This window comes from Lathamus discolor, chromosome 1 (assembly GCF_037157495.1).
Source record: "Lathamus discolor isolate bLatDis1 chromosome 1, bLatDis1.hap1, whole genome shotgun sequence".
NCBI classification, from domain to species: domain Eukaryota; kingdom Metazoa; phylum Chordata; class Aves; order Psittaciformes; family Psittacidae; genus Lathamus; species Lathamus discolor.
The window spans coordinates 70,080,366-70,095,289 of NC_088884.1; the positions used below are offsets into that span (position 1 = coordinate 70,080,366).

General features: G+C 42.9%; 1 protein-coding gene across 2 annotated transcripts; it reads right to left on the minus strand.

Annotated features, from left to right (window-relative positions):
• Positions 1 to 1,047: 1,047 nt before the first annotated feature.
• Positions 1,048 to 13,382, minus strand: CSF2RB (colony stimulating factor 2 receptor subunit beta). Of its 2 annotated transcripts, none has more exons than XM_065679055.1 (14): positions 13,178 to 13,382; positions 12,202 to 12,297; positions 11,162 to 11,288; positions 9,014 to 9,198; positions 8,560 to 8,708; positions 7,592 to 7,763; positions 7,363 to 7,495; positions 7,101 to 7,261; positions 6,349 to 6,494; positions 6,072 to 6,246; positions 5,418 to 5,508; positions 5,067 to 5,136; positions 3,659 to 3,762; positions 1,048 to 3,375 (listed from the first exon to the last, which is right to left on the minus strand). In XM_065679055.1, exons 2-14 carry the CDS (start codon positions 12,269 to 12,271, stop codon positions 2,181 to 2,183), a joined length of 2,778 nt encoding a protein of 925 aa, XP_065535127.1. In that variant the 5' UTR covers positions 12,272 to 12,297; positions 13,178 to 13,382; the 3' UTR covers positions 1,048 to 2,180. The 2 variants fall into 2 exon arrangements, with proteins under 2 accessions (XP_065535127.1, XP_065535121.1); XM_065679049.1 differs by having other exon boundaries at positions 12,202 to 12,364; positions 13,178 to 13,264.
• Positions 13,383 to 14,924: the final 1,542 nt, after the last annotated feature.

A 14,924-nucleotide genomic window follows, 5' to 3' on the forward strand; every position in this document is an offset into this window, starting at 1 on the left:
CTGCAGAGCTCTGAGATATGACCCCTGCTTCCAATGTTCACTACATATTTTATTAAATGATGCTTCGGTGGATATTGATCAATGCGTCCCTAGAGCAGAAACTTGTTCTGCCTAAAGCAATCATTATAGTTGCAAAAGAAAACCACTGTTTATCTCCCTTTCCTGTCAATAGCATGTTACTCTGGAAGTTCCAAGCTCCTGAGATGGTCTCCAGATCATAGTATCTGCATTGCAGGGTCATGATATGATATCATGATATGATACAAGTATTCTTGTATGTGTAGATCCTGTCTCCGAAAAGCAGCTTCTGCAAATGCCCAGTGAAGTGTAGAAGACAGAAGGAATGGATAGCTGTTCACTGAGTATGTGAGTACTGATCACAATGCAAATGAGCTTCATCCGAAAGCCGCCGAGCTGAATAAAAGTTCTTCCACAAGCTATTATTCCTGATTAATAAAATCACAGCAATTCAGGGTCTAACAAAATGATGCATATCAAAAATATGAATCCAGATACCAAATTTGCATATAAATTTGAATATCTCCTTTTAGTACCTGCCTAGATAGAGCGCAGTCATACAGCCTGGAAGAAATTGTTTGTGCTACTCACAAAAGGCCAAAGAAGAGACTAGCAAAAAAATCCACTGATTAGGAAAGGACTAAATTGAAAATCCCTTAAAGTGTTCATCAGTGTTCTCTATCAGAGGCTGCAACTGCCTGCCTTTTGTTATGAAGAACACCGAGCTGAATTTGCTCACCTTTCAGATTTGGAATGGTACTTAGAAAGATTTAAATTCTGAAAAAAACCCAATGCATTTTACTGCAATTCTGAATCAGCCCTGTCCCATTACCCCAGCAGGAGGAATCAGCTGGCACAAACACAAAACTCCTTCTCGTTATCTCTGTGAAATAATACGGCAAAGTCAGGAGGAAACTTCCTAGCTCACAGGCGACATAGCTGAACCTACAGAACTTTCAGAGGCCAGATCAGTTGAGCTAATAGTAATGTTATCGTAACCACAATGCCTTTAACATACGGAAGGGAACATTTATAGGAAGAAATAATATTTTTTATTAGTACATATATTATAATTGAAAAAAGAAACATGGTTTTTGGAATGCAAGCCCACTTTCAGGTATGAAACCAAAGCCTTTTACTTATCACATAATGGCAGCTTGGAACAAATGCTCTTACTTTGCACCACTTTCTTTACAGCAGAGCTGGGGGGAAAAAATGGTTCCTCTTTCTCAATACAGCTTATTTCTCAGAAAAAGAAAAAATGAAAGGAAGAATCTACATAGACTAATTATATCATGCATAAACAACTTAAAGGAAAATACAGTACTTTAACACTTAGAAATAAAGAAACCCGAGCAGACAGAGACTTGTGCACCTTCACAACATTTCTTACCTTCCATTTTCTGTTACCTGCCCCCTTCTCTTCCTCTCACTGCGCCCTGTGAGCCCTTGGGTTTTCCTTCAGTAATGTATCATTTCCCTCATGGTTCTCTACAGCCTACTACTTTATGTATCCCAGTAATGTTCTTACCTTTAGAATATTCCATACTCAACTTTAACACTGAGAAAGGTGTCCTGAACTTCAACAATTTTTCTCATTTTTTATTTACCCTTCGATTACTGTCTGGGTTTCTTTCACCTTACACTGTACCTATTTCATGCCAATAGTGGAAGGGTAGAGATATGAAAGCTCCTTGGTGACTCTAAGATCTATTTTATACACACACACAGAAGTTTAACAAAATTGCTCTCAAGAATATAAGTTTCCTTCCAAGGTTTCCAAGCCTGTCTTCTTCTGATAACATTTTATGCTGCTAAGTCTGCATTTCCTGCCTCCAAGTTTTGCCTCAGGCAATCTGGTACCATTGCAAGATGACTGTGATCTGTCACAGGATCATGAGGAGGATAAACTGCTCTTTGTGGATAAGCCAGAAAGTTTGCAAAAATACCAAAGGGCAATATTTGGATTGTCTTCCATGCCAAATCTGTGAAGGTCATTGAGAAGGATATTGAGCTACTTCAGGCCTTTCAACACATTGCACTGGAAGCTCAAAGAGGGAACTGGTATTTATTTATTCCTAGGTTTGGGGATTCATTTTCATCAGGTAATTGGAGCTTCTTTCAGTTACCTGTATCTTTGGTATTCATTAATATTTGCCCATTTAATGGGTTTCTGTGATCCCCAAAGATTGCTGCCAGGAAAAGTAATCATCTGATTTCAGGTTTTTGAAAAGCTGAATAGCCTGCATTTTTGATACAGCCTTTTCCTTGCCAGTGATGGATTCACCATCAGATACAGACTTCTCAGGTGTTGTCTTGCCTTCAGAAAGTTTCTTGACTTGGTGGTCTTCCTGACTAACATCCATCTTCCCACTGGGTTTTAAGCTGTGGAAGCAATAGTCACCAACCTGGCAAAGGAAAACTGGCTCAGTGCTGTCAGGGTTTAGCACCACCAAGTTACCCTCTGATAAAGGCTGCTTTTTGGGAAGATCATTCCCCTTCTGTAGGACAGGCAAACAAATCTTTGTGGGATCTGAATGTCCATGGACATCTACAGGGACAGCAAGATAGTCTCCAAATGTATCCAGGTGCAATTCAGGGGAAGAGGTTGGTGCTTGACCTGAAAATGGGGCCGTGACACCAGTTTTCCCAGGAGAAGACTCATGGTCAGAGCAGTCACTGGGGCTCTGGGACTCCTTTGAGTCAAAGGGCAGCTCCCCAGCAGTGACAAGTGGTGGATGAGTGGAGCCGCTGGCTGATGGCAGTGACATGCTCTCTGTGGTGATGTACTCCAAGGGGCACTGCTGAGGAGATGTGATACAGCCAAGAGCCTTTGGAGATTTCTGTTCTCTTCTCACGTTTGTGCCTTCCCCACAGGCTGGTGGGGCCGGTGAGACTTCTGTCTCATCATTGGGGTGCTGCATCATTTCCTTCTGATCTGGGAGCAGGAAGGGCTGTGGAGGACCTGCTCCTGGCTGGTTTTGCCTCTGTGGAGACTGTGGATAGTCTTCCTTTGGTAGGGTCACGTACTGAAGGGAAACTGATTTTTCACGAAGTCCCACTGGGTTCTTTTCCAGGGTTTGATGCATATCAGGCTGGGAGGACACCACAGGGCAGTACAAGTATGGACCATTGAAAGCCAAGCAATGGATCGCTGCCTGGGAAGCAATACCTGCATCAGCACTATTTCTCCTTGAAACAGGAAGGGAATGATGAACAGCCTGACTTGAGCGGACAACTGGGTCGTACTCTGGCTCATTTAAAGCATGGTATGAGTTTTGTAGGTCCAGTGCCACAGGGGAAATATCTGTGTTTTTAGCCTGCTCTTCAGGGGACTCTGTCAAAGACTTCATCTGCCTAAATGTGGGAAAGTTCAAAGTTGCTCATGAGAGATTATTGTGGTAAACATCAAATATAAAACAAGTTTAGTTGAGAAGACACATAGCTACACATAGGGTTAGGAGAAAAATCTTTCTTGGAAAAGCAGACTAACCCAGATAGTAAAAAATTCTATCCCCTGCCCAAAAGCAACTCGAATAGGGTTTCTAGTGACAGAATATTTGATTATATCCTGCCACGACTTAGGGAGCTCTCTTGAGACTCTCAGCCACAGTGTCACTGTAATGTGCTGTTCACTTACCTGTCCACAACTTGAAGGAAGCTAGCCTGCTCCATCTTCTCTGAAAGACTGCATTTGTTGAAGTCCAGCTGGCTGCTTGTTGGCCTGTGTCCTAAATGCACTTTCTGAAAATGAAAAAGCAGACATGGCAAAAGAGCAGTGTCTCACTGGCAGTAGAATCCAGAACCATGGACAAGGAAAACAAAAAGGAGAGCCTACAGCATCTGGCAATAAGGATACAACTCCACTAATATGACTAGAAGGTGTGTTCTGCTTTCCAGAAGATGCTTACTTCAAACCTGTATTGTCTTACCAGTGACCAAACTACAAGTACTCAGTGAGTCCAAAAGGAAAGATGCCCTCCCAGTCTTGCTACATGTGAACAGAGAAAGACTAGTAGGAGATGTGATGGTAGGTGGCTGTTTTGGCCACAGTGATCATGAATGATTGAGTTTAAAATTTTCAGAGTAATAAGAAAAAGGACAGCACAGTTGCTACCCTGAATTTCAAGACAGCAAAACATAAGCTATTTGGGGAGCTACTTTAAAGTCTTCTCTAGGAACCTACTTTTGAGGGCTTGTAAATCCAAAAGTGAGAGCCAGTTTTCAGAATCCACACAGTAATAGTGTCTCATAACTCAAGCAAGAGGGCCAGACAACCAGCTTGTCTGAACAGAGAATTTCTTCTGGAGACCAAGAGGAAAAAGAAATTGTATGATCTCTGGAAGCAAGGTCAAATTTCACAGGAAGATTACAGAGCTATGGTTCATATGTGCGGGGAGAAAGCACAAAAGGCCAAAGCTCCAAGAGCTGAAGCTGGCCAGTGTTGTATCAGACAACAAGAAGGGCTTTTTAAGTACATTACTAGCAAAAGGAGATCTAAAGAAAACATTAGACCAATACCTGTTGATGATGGTTACCTGACTAATAGGGATGATGAAGAAGCAGAGGCATTCAATGGATTATTTTGCCTCAGTCTTTAATAATACTGATAGACCTTTGGCTGTCCAGTCCTCTGAGTCAGAGGACTGTGAGTGCAACAGTGACTTTCTGCTTGTGGACACTGGAATTCTAAGGGACTGACCGTATCAGCTGAATGTTCATAAGTCCATAGGTTTGATGGGATTCATCCTAGAGTTCTGAAGGACCTAGTGGATATTATGGCAGGACCCCTTTTGATCATCTACCAAAGGTCTTATGAGTCTGATGGTTCCTGGTGCCTTGAAGCTAGACTTCTTTGTCTAGCAGTATTCTTTGTGTTGTGCTTGACAAGAACACAGTTATGTTGAATATAACCAGAACTTCTGTAACAATAAGGCATAGACTAAAGTAGATACCTGTTCATTGTGAAGACAGTAAGAGTTCTTAAGAATATCTGAAGTCGTGAAATAGAGAAATAATGAACCCTTCAAGGTTCAGGTCCTTCTTACCCCCAGGTAGCTCTGGATCAGGATACTCTTGCTGGGGTTTGGAATCTTCTCCTCCCACATTTTCTTCTTCCTGCAACCACACAAAGTTTTCCAGATTTGCCTCTCAACATTCAACCATAATAGATTGCACCCTATACACCAAGCTGCTCTGCGCAGCAAGACACTGCCAGCACCCTGCATGCCATCACCCAGCTCCCACCTTTGCACAGACATGCACAAGGCTGCCCATTGCACACCAAGGCACATCTTCACATAGACCTCTCTCTCATGGGGGACAAGAAGCACCTCAGCTTTTATGACACCCGCATAGTCAACACACTGCTAAACTTCCTAGTAACAACACAAGCTTACCTGAGGAAACACTTACAGCTGCAATAAGCAGCTATTAGCAAAGTGATTATGAGAGCTGGGAGCATCACAGGAAGAACCACTGGTGGCAAAACTGAAACAGAGAAAAAAGAAATAGGTATCCACCTTCAAAGCGGCTGCTTTCCATTACAGGTTTTCACTCTACTGTGGGCATTCTGCCTCCAAGTCCAGAAACAGCAAAAATAAGTAAAGATTTCATCTCCAGTAGGCTCTACTATGTGCTTTATGCAATCTTATAGTCACTTTACAGCATAAAAGACTTGATGGCTTATATTCCATCTTCTTGCAGTCTTTGGCTCTTCAGTCACTGATAGCAGAATAGACTGCTCGAATCAGAAAACAAGGATGATCTTTTGTTCAGGATCTTTGCTTGGTTCTCTGTTTGGAAAACTGTACTCACCTTGTACGAGAGAAGTAGGAAAGAATCTTAAAAGGTCATTCCTGCTCAGCTCCTTCATTTACACTGCTGCTGTACTGCAAGGATGCAGACACAACAGCCACTTTGTTAAGCAGCCCCAGATAGCTCATGTCTGGACCTAACTTTAACCACTGCTGAGAGAATGTAGTTTGCGATAGAGATATTTCAGCCATTTACAGCCCACAAAACCTTATTGAAGCAGCCTGCATGAAAAGTACCATTCTCAGTCTTCCAGTTGAACTCCTCACTCCATTCACTCCAAGGCCCCTCATAATCCAGGGGTGTATTCACCCTTGCACGCATTTTCCCCCTATATTCTGTAGATGATGACAACATCTGCAGGGTGAAGATGAATGGAGGTTCATCATTGTTGATATTTAACTTCTGGAGAGTCTGGGAAATAAAAAGAAGCACAAATGGCAAGGTGAAAGAAACCGTCTTTCCTATTTGTCCAGTAAAGAGAAACCCAGGACTCCTGCACTTTCTAAGACTTACCTTTTTGTATTGGTTGTTTTCCCAGTACTCAACTTGGTATCTCTGTTTTATGAAGTTGTATCTCAAAGTGTGTTTTATCCACCTCAGTTCATACTCTTTGTTCTCTGTCACTGTAACTGATACATTTGCAGGTGGCAGCACCTTAACTGGAACACACAGAACGTGTCAGGGTATTTGTCAGCGTATTGGTCCAGCACTCCCTTTCACCACTGTGAGCAATTTCCAGAGACTGAAAACAATTTTGTCTCATGCAGTGTAGGAGGTCTCAGCTTTTTAGCACTTCTTAATTCTCTGCATCTTCATTTTCTAGTCAAATACATAAACCAATAGGCCACTAAATAGCAGAAAATCCATATCCATTAATGCTGACAGCACTCCCTGTGTACAGAAAAGCAGTAAAGCAATATTTGAAACATCTGTGCTGGTCCACCACATTTACAGAGATTTCCAGCTCTCCAGGAGCTACTGCCTGCCGTTTTCTCCCACTGCAGGAGTATTCCCAGCTTTAGTCTGTGAAAAGAGCACCAAGTACCTCCAGATACATCCAGGCAGAGACGATCCACCTAACAAACCTCATCCAGCAGAGGAGTTCTACCCCATCCAGTGCTTCCAGGGTCCAGTTCCTTTCTTCATCAGTCCCAGTATTTTCCCACCTGCTTCTCCCCATGACCAGTGTTCTCAGCCACACTCGCCCAGACAGGCATGTCTCCAAGAAACAACCAGCAAATGTAAGAGACAATACAGCAACTCACTGTTCTTGTAGGCTTCAAACTGTTTCTCCTCTGTCTTGACCTGGACAGACACATGGTACTGGCTCTGACTGCTGTAGTTGCTAACAGGGATCTCACAGCTTTGGACCACATATGGAACATGACGCAAAGCCTTCTCGTGCACAGGAGAGCATTCCTCTTCTCTGAGGGGAGAAAAAGAGGTTGTGCTGAGACTGGGGGAATGGGATAGAGCAGAAAATCCATGGGAGAGGCACAGGCATGCTGCCATATGCCGAGCACATACACTGATGTCGGAGTGGCCTTAAAGAACAAGCCAAAGAGGACAGAGGTAGTGATCACTTCCTTCACTTCCCAGCTACAGGTCAGAGTATCTGCACCATTGAAGAGGCAGCGAAGGTTCCTGGGCTGAAGGTCACCTTCAGAGAAGATGAGAGCAAGGTAAGGGGCAGGGAACGTCTGGCTTCTCAACCAGTGCTTCCATCCCTGCATGGCCCCACTCCATCCCATGTTACCTTCAGGGGTCTCCCATGACACCTTCGTGCTCCACTCGCTGTACTGCCCAGAGAAGCCGCTGTCTCGCCCTGGTCTGGCTCGCACACGGGCAGCGTAGCTGCTTCCTGGGACAAGGTCCTTGTGGCTGAGATGGCACCGTGTGGTGTTGGAGAGCAAGAGCGAGGCAGCTTTCTGTTGTTGGGGCAAAGGATGGAGAGTGGGGAGGGAGGATATTGGAGAGTTGGGGAATGGAAGAGTGGAGGGAAGACAGGGAAAGAGAGAAACTGCCACACTGCATCAAAGCAGTGCCACACGTGATGGTCCATGCACATGCTGCCATGCAATGCTCCCTGCTCCCGTACTAGAGGGGCTTCAGCATGCATGCTGCCAGCATGGCACAGGCAGTACCCTGATCATGCAGAGCCCAAATCATATTCTGCACCAGCTACACAAGTTCATGACTGACAACTGCTCAGTGCAGAATTCTATGGCAATCTGACCAAGATACTTCACTTAAAAACTAAAGATCACACTGACAGGTACAGAACAGAAACATATGCACATCAAGGGAAAGGATAGGCAAAGAATAAGGACTCTTAAAAACTAAAGACCAAAACATAAACTTCTGAAAAGGGAAGCAGCTTCAAATGCATTTTGCCATTTTCTCACATGAACCCACAAGCTTCTATTGGACTGTGATTTAATTCCATTTGGGAGGGCTTCAGGGCAAAATCAATTTCAAATCAAACCCCAAGTGCAGTGCATTTTTGTCAGCGAAGAACAGATCTTTGCACTCAGTTCAGGACAAATGGTGTTTCACTGGGTAAGTCTCTTGCAAACAGAAAGACAGCCCCTTCTGCCTGACCTGAAACTACCTTTGTGGCATCTCCTCGTAGTGCCTGAGAATGGAAAGGCCGTTCATCTGCACAACTTCTACCAGAGGCTCTCTACTACCCACACCAGGACAGGTCGGCTCCTCCACTCTTACCTCCCAGGACTCCCAGTCCCTCTTGTAGGTGACTTCATACTCCAGTGCATTGCCCAGCCCTTGGCTTCCATCAGCAGCTTTCCAGGTCAGCAAGAAGTCTCCTGATGCTATCAAGCTGACCGAGAGGTTTTGAGGTGGGAGGGTCTGAACTAGTGAAGGTACAACCCATGAGAGGAGATAGTGAGGACAACAACATCAGAGGACAAGAAAACACCTAGGTAAGCTTCTCTATTTCCAGAATATTTTATCCCTGGCACACCAAGTAGTTCTTGCTTGAGTACCCCCTCCAGCTCCAGATGCTCCTCTACTCTTGCCCTCTCCCTTCCCCGCCCCATCCTCTCAATGTGGAACTCTTCAGTAGTTTTCACAATGGAAGTGGAATTCACTTTCTGACTGAAACGCAATGATCCCTAATGTTCATTGGAAAAATGAGAATTTGGCCTTTAATGCTTACCATTCTGGAAAAGATCAACAGTAAGTTCTGCTTGAAGCGTCTTGCTAGGTTTGAAGCTGTAAGTATCATACACTCCTATTCCAAATTCGTCTGTAGTGTTACAGCAAACCCAATGCACATAGGTGTCTGGAGCTTCATATAAGTCGTTTTCTCTCTGGCGTTTGCAGAACATCTCCTTGTTGTTCCTGTGTATAGAAAAAGTGATCTATAAAGGTCTAATTCAGAGACCTATAGTTAATGCTAAATTAAATGCCAGAAACCAATTCCATTCCATTCTGTTATAATTTACTCATACCCTCTTCTCACTGTATCTATTAGTCCTGTTTTTCTTAACACCAGCATTTTTGTCAAACGCCTTCTCATTTCAAGGTTGTGCAGCAGAATGTTATCTTCTGGTACCAGTCTATTTTTGTTATTTGTTTAGCCTAACTCCACATAACCTCATAGGTTTTGTGTGAGGAAATGAAAAACACTGTCATGGAAATGCACCTTTTATCGGGAGTGAAACACGGGGAAGTTTCTGATCATCCTTATCTTCTTGAAGACGTTCATTTTTGCAGTCCCAGAAAGGCACTTAGAAAACTTTCTCCAGCCAGAATGTACTTCTGTACCCTCAGTAGTTCTGCTCTGCCAAGGGACCTTACTTATTCGTTAAGGATCCCAGCCAGAATGTTAATCATTCTTTTAGATAGCCCTTCTCCAGGCCAAGGAGCATCATGAAAATTAGAAGCAATATTTTAAAATAGACAGGAGAGGATAAGCTTTGTGTTCTTGCAGTAGCCTGAGCTGCTGGAGAGATGTGTGGCTTCTTTTGTGCCCTCTGCAATCTTGTTTGTGCTGATGGCTTCATGCCCAGCGTATTATATTGTTCCAGTTCAGATGAGAAACATTAAGTTGTGGATATCTAAAGCCAAATATTGACTTCCAGGACAGGATAGAGTCTCCTAGCCAGCTATATGTCAGCAAACGTTATTCAGTGCTATTGCTATTTTTAAAACTTGGGTATTAGCAAGGAAACCAGGGATGTATTCCTGAAGTATGGGTGGGACTGACTCTACATGTGCATACCCTTAAATAAGAGTCAGCCCATGGGTTGTGAAGTCCTGAAGATATTTCTATCTATTCATCAACATCACCTTATGGTTTGGAATTTAGTCAACTATTCTTCTTCTGTGAGCTGTCCTTGTTTAGCCATTGGCCATTTTGATTTCACCTGTGTGACTGTCCACTCTTAATACCTGCTTGTCTGATTAATTCACTTCAGTCATGTTTCCTGCATGAGCCACACACGCCATCATGTAACAATGTTCCAGAAAATCTTCCAAGGGTCCAAGTAATTTTATATCATCTTTTCATAGAAACATTAGCTTCTAGGCCCTGTTCCAAAGACCTTCCACTCATCTCAGATGCTTTCAGGTCTATTAATTCTCTCTACAATAAAATCAAGAGTTCTTTCTCTTTCCTTTCCTTCCTGTATCCCCACACTCTAACACATTTTTGTCTCAGCTTTCCTTCTTTGTCTTCCTTTCTCCCGTGACTATTCCTCCCTCTCTGTCCTTTCTTATCCTCACAACTGATAGAGTCTGATGATGCGTTTCCCTTTTTATAAGGAAACAGATGTAACAGAAAGATACTGTCATAAATGTATCAGTATCTCTGGGAGGAAAAGTGATGCCACAGATGATCTTACCAGTCTTGTCTATCTCACAGACACAGAGTCTATACATGTTTCTCAGAAGTGATCAAAACCATACTCTCAGTGATGTTCCTAAATCAGCAAAACAACAGGGGGAATGTCTCCTCCCTTTTAGGTTTATAAACAACACTCAGGCTTATACTTGTTCTGACACTATCTTCTCCACCCCACTAACAGTAACCTATGTGCCCCACCTTACTTCATATCTATGATCCCGCAGCAAAATTATGGGAAAGTAACAGTAAAGTTTATTAGAATAACTTCACTAGCACACCCTATTCATTCCTCCCTTCCTAGAAGAGGACTCATAAGAAGGCACAACTTTTACTTTAACCCAGTGAGAGAGAGGTGGCCACACTTTCTGAAAACCTGACTGCTGGCCCCCAGGATTCCAAGTTGTAGCCAATTTCCCTTTGGACTTTTATCCAGCTCAGTACATTCCAGGTACTTACATTATAATATCCCTTTGGTAAAGCGTCATACCAACAAGGGCATGAGCCTCTGAATGTTCCATCCAGGTGCAGGTCACCTGTGAGTTGTAGTCGTTGTAGCAGCTTAGGCTCTTCATAGGGATGGTCTCTGAGAAAGAATTCAGGAAAAAAAGATGCAGTGATTGCAAATGTAAATAGTGACATTTTCTCTGAAGGTGGTATGTGTGCTGCACTATTAGGATATGACCTCCGGATGACAGAGACATCAACATGCACACATGAGTGTGCTCTCGCAAATAATTTTTCTGGAGAACTACTATCAGCTTGGTTGAGGGGCTTTTTACAGGCAAAAACGGGAAGGAAGGGAAAGGAATGAGAGGGGAGGGGAGGGAAGAGGAGGGGAGGGAGAAAGAAGAAAAAGAGAAAAAATGAGAGAAAGAATGAAAGAGAAAGAGTGATAGAAAACAAAAGAATGAAAGAATGAAAGAAAGAGTAAAGGAGAAAGAGAAAAAGAGAAAAAGAGAAAAGGAGAAGTATCTCTCATTGTGTCAGAAGAGGAAAGACATTAAACTCAGAAGGACAAGCAACGGGTGTGGCATATGGTCTCCTTATCTGCCAGAAATTCCACAAGAAGAAAATCCGGTCATCTGGGTGCTGCTGTTGGTAACCCACTTGCATCCCAGCCCTTGTCTTGTGTCTGTCCACTTGTCTCTACTCCTGTACACCAGCATCTGAATCATATAGCCCTTCATTTTCCTATGTTTTTGCTATCAGGGTCTATTCTTCCTTCCTATTTACTCATTACCAGTCAGCTTGTTCATCTCATCAATTTGTCCAGTATTTCTCATATCCATACCACCAATATATGTTGTGGTGACTTGTCTGCACATGCACCTGCTACCCCCTGGTTTTGATCAAGATCTACAGCATAGAAGATGGTGGTAGAAGGAAGCAGAAAAGCAAGCAGAAAATGAGGAAAAGCATAAGCTGAAAGAAGGAGACAAATACAAAAAGGAAGGCAATAATGGGTGGATAAAACAGAATATAAATTTGAAACTCACCTCTTGTGTCTTGGACACTGAAGGCCAAACACAGATTCAGGAGAAGGATGAAAATCTCCTTCATGTTCATACTGTCCTTTGCGTACAAGCTTGATCCTAATTCAGAACATAATCGTTTTCATTGCCCGCTGGTTACTCTCGTGCTCTGCTTATTGTGGAGCTTCTTGTTTTCATTTCACATAAATGGAAGTAAAACTGAATTAGGGAACTTTTTTAGGCTTCATGCTGGAGTGACATTTAGAAGGAACTTCTACCAAGTATTTATTGTAGGAAAAAAATCCATCTTTTCTTATGGCATGAGCTTGCAGTATGAGCAAAGAATGAAGAAGTAAATGCATGTTTTCAAGGAAGTGCAGGGATTCTTTTAGCTGAGTAGCAACAAGAAACAATCCTGAAGAGAACTCAGCCTTCAAATTGACTCATCCTCCCGCTCTTAATGCCTAAAGCCTTCCCAGTGAACAGAAATGGTGTTCTGTTTTTTTCCTTTCCTTAATAGTCTGATTCCCAACCACATAGCTCTTGGGAAGTATAAGGGTTGAGTTTCCATATTCATTCACTTTCAGATTTCTCTTCAACATGCGAATTTTTCAGTTGCTCTCCAAACAAGTTGTGATTTGTAGAAATAATACCAGAGTGGACTGAGTGGTTCAAAGACCGTGGACTACTCTGTTTGATACTGGAATTTCAAGTCCTTTTGGTCATCTCTCACTGCTCTCTTAAAAGTGTAATAAACCCACCTACTCAAGTATGCTACAGAGCTGAAACTCTTTTATACTTCAGGGGAGCATCGGAAAATATCCTTTTAAATTCCTATTGACTTTCAGACTCCTGAATGCCTCTTCCTTACACCGGAACAGCTGGCTGAGCCCTTGAATACTCATTACAGCTAAGAAACCATGTAATGACTCAAAAGCCCTTGTATGAGAGCAGACTCTCTGCCATTTTGCTTTCCCCAGGGAGGAAGCAGTTCCCTTACCTGGATCCAGAGCTCTCTGTGAGGCAGGTGATTCCTCAACCTGGTGGGTGACTCTCCCTGTCCAGCCTCCCCGACAGTGTTGGAATCCTCTGATGCAGAAACCAGGAGAACCACAACTGGAGGCAGAAGGTATACACCGACCACAGGCTGTTCTTGGCAAGGAGGTCTTCGAAATAGCTGTTACCTCTTCTGTGCACCTCAAATGTCACTTTTAAAGAAGCAGACCACACCCTTTCAAGGAAAGCCTGTGTAATTGCCTCTGAAATAGGAAGTCTGTACTTCCTATTTTATAGCCCCTAAAGCACTTACTTAGATGGAGCTTTTTAACTGGGAAGGGAGGGGAAGGAAGCTTGTCATTGCCCATCTCCATGTTAACAGTTACCACATCATGAGACTATGTAGTTTCAGATAAAAAAAAAGGATTGACTGAAGCAGAAGTGAGAAAGACTAAGAAAGATTTCTCTGCTTTTTACTCTGGTGCTGTTTCTTGCTTTACTCTAGGCCAGACAATCTTCCAAGGCAGGGATAATCCTCAACTTCATGTTTACCTGTACATACATAGTGTGTGTGTGGGGAGAACTACCTTTACCTCTGTAAACCTTTAATTTGAGAAATATTTTTTTTAAGTATGTTTTACCTATTTCAACAACAATTAATAATAACTGATAAGTATTATAGTATATAGATGAAGAAAAAGAAAAGTGGTGGGAAGAGTTGATCTGAACTTGTCCGACATCCAAGGCAGTCACACAGTTTTAAATCCAGCTATATAAGAGTAGCTGAGGAAATCATATGCCATTGGGACTATAGGGAGGTATGCATATAAAAACTGCAGACAAGGAGGAGACTATGCGACTTCACAAGATGGGCAGAATCTACTTTGCATTGCAGTATAAAGGCAGAAAGGAATTCTCCTGCTTTGATTTTCACAGGCCAGTAAGTCTATGTATGGTCTCCCCTCACCCTTAGAAAACAGATTTCATTGCTTCCCACCGGACGTTTTCCCTTCCTTTCCTTCCTTGCTCAGACAGCTTCTCCATCTTCAAACAGACTTGCTGAGTTGCAGGTTACAACAGGATCTAGCTGACAATGAAAGGCTTCAGATGTTGCTGGCTCTGTTGAACCCCAGTAATCCTGCAAACCAGCAGCTTTGCAGGCCATGTGTGCCAATTAGGTTACAAACTTACAACACCTTATTCCCTTCTGTATCACAAGATGTAACAAGACTAACATTATCATTGTATATGGCTTCATCTTCGAAACAGCACTGCTACAATGCCTTTCAAGTGGGAATTTACACTTTGTGACATTTTAGTAAAATAACATCAAATAAAACTTTCCATCACTGGAAAGAAGGAAGATACTAATCTGCGTCTCTTCTGAAATTTAATATGCATAGATTCTTAGAATCATAGAATCATAGAATAGTTAGGGTTGGAAAGGACCTCAAGATCATCCAGTTCCAACCCCCCTGCCATAGGCAGGGACACCTCACACTAAACCATCCCACACAAGGCTTCATCCAACCTGGCCTTGAACACCACCAGGGATGGAGCACTCACAACCTCCCTGGGCAACCCATTCCAGTGTCTCACCACCCTAACAGGAAAGAATTTCCTCCTTATATCCAATCTAAACTTCCCCTGTTTAAGTTTTAACCCATTACCCCTTGTCCTGTCACTACAGTCCCTGACGAAGAGTCCCGCCCCAGCATCCCTATAGGCCCCCTTCAGATACTGGAAGGCTG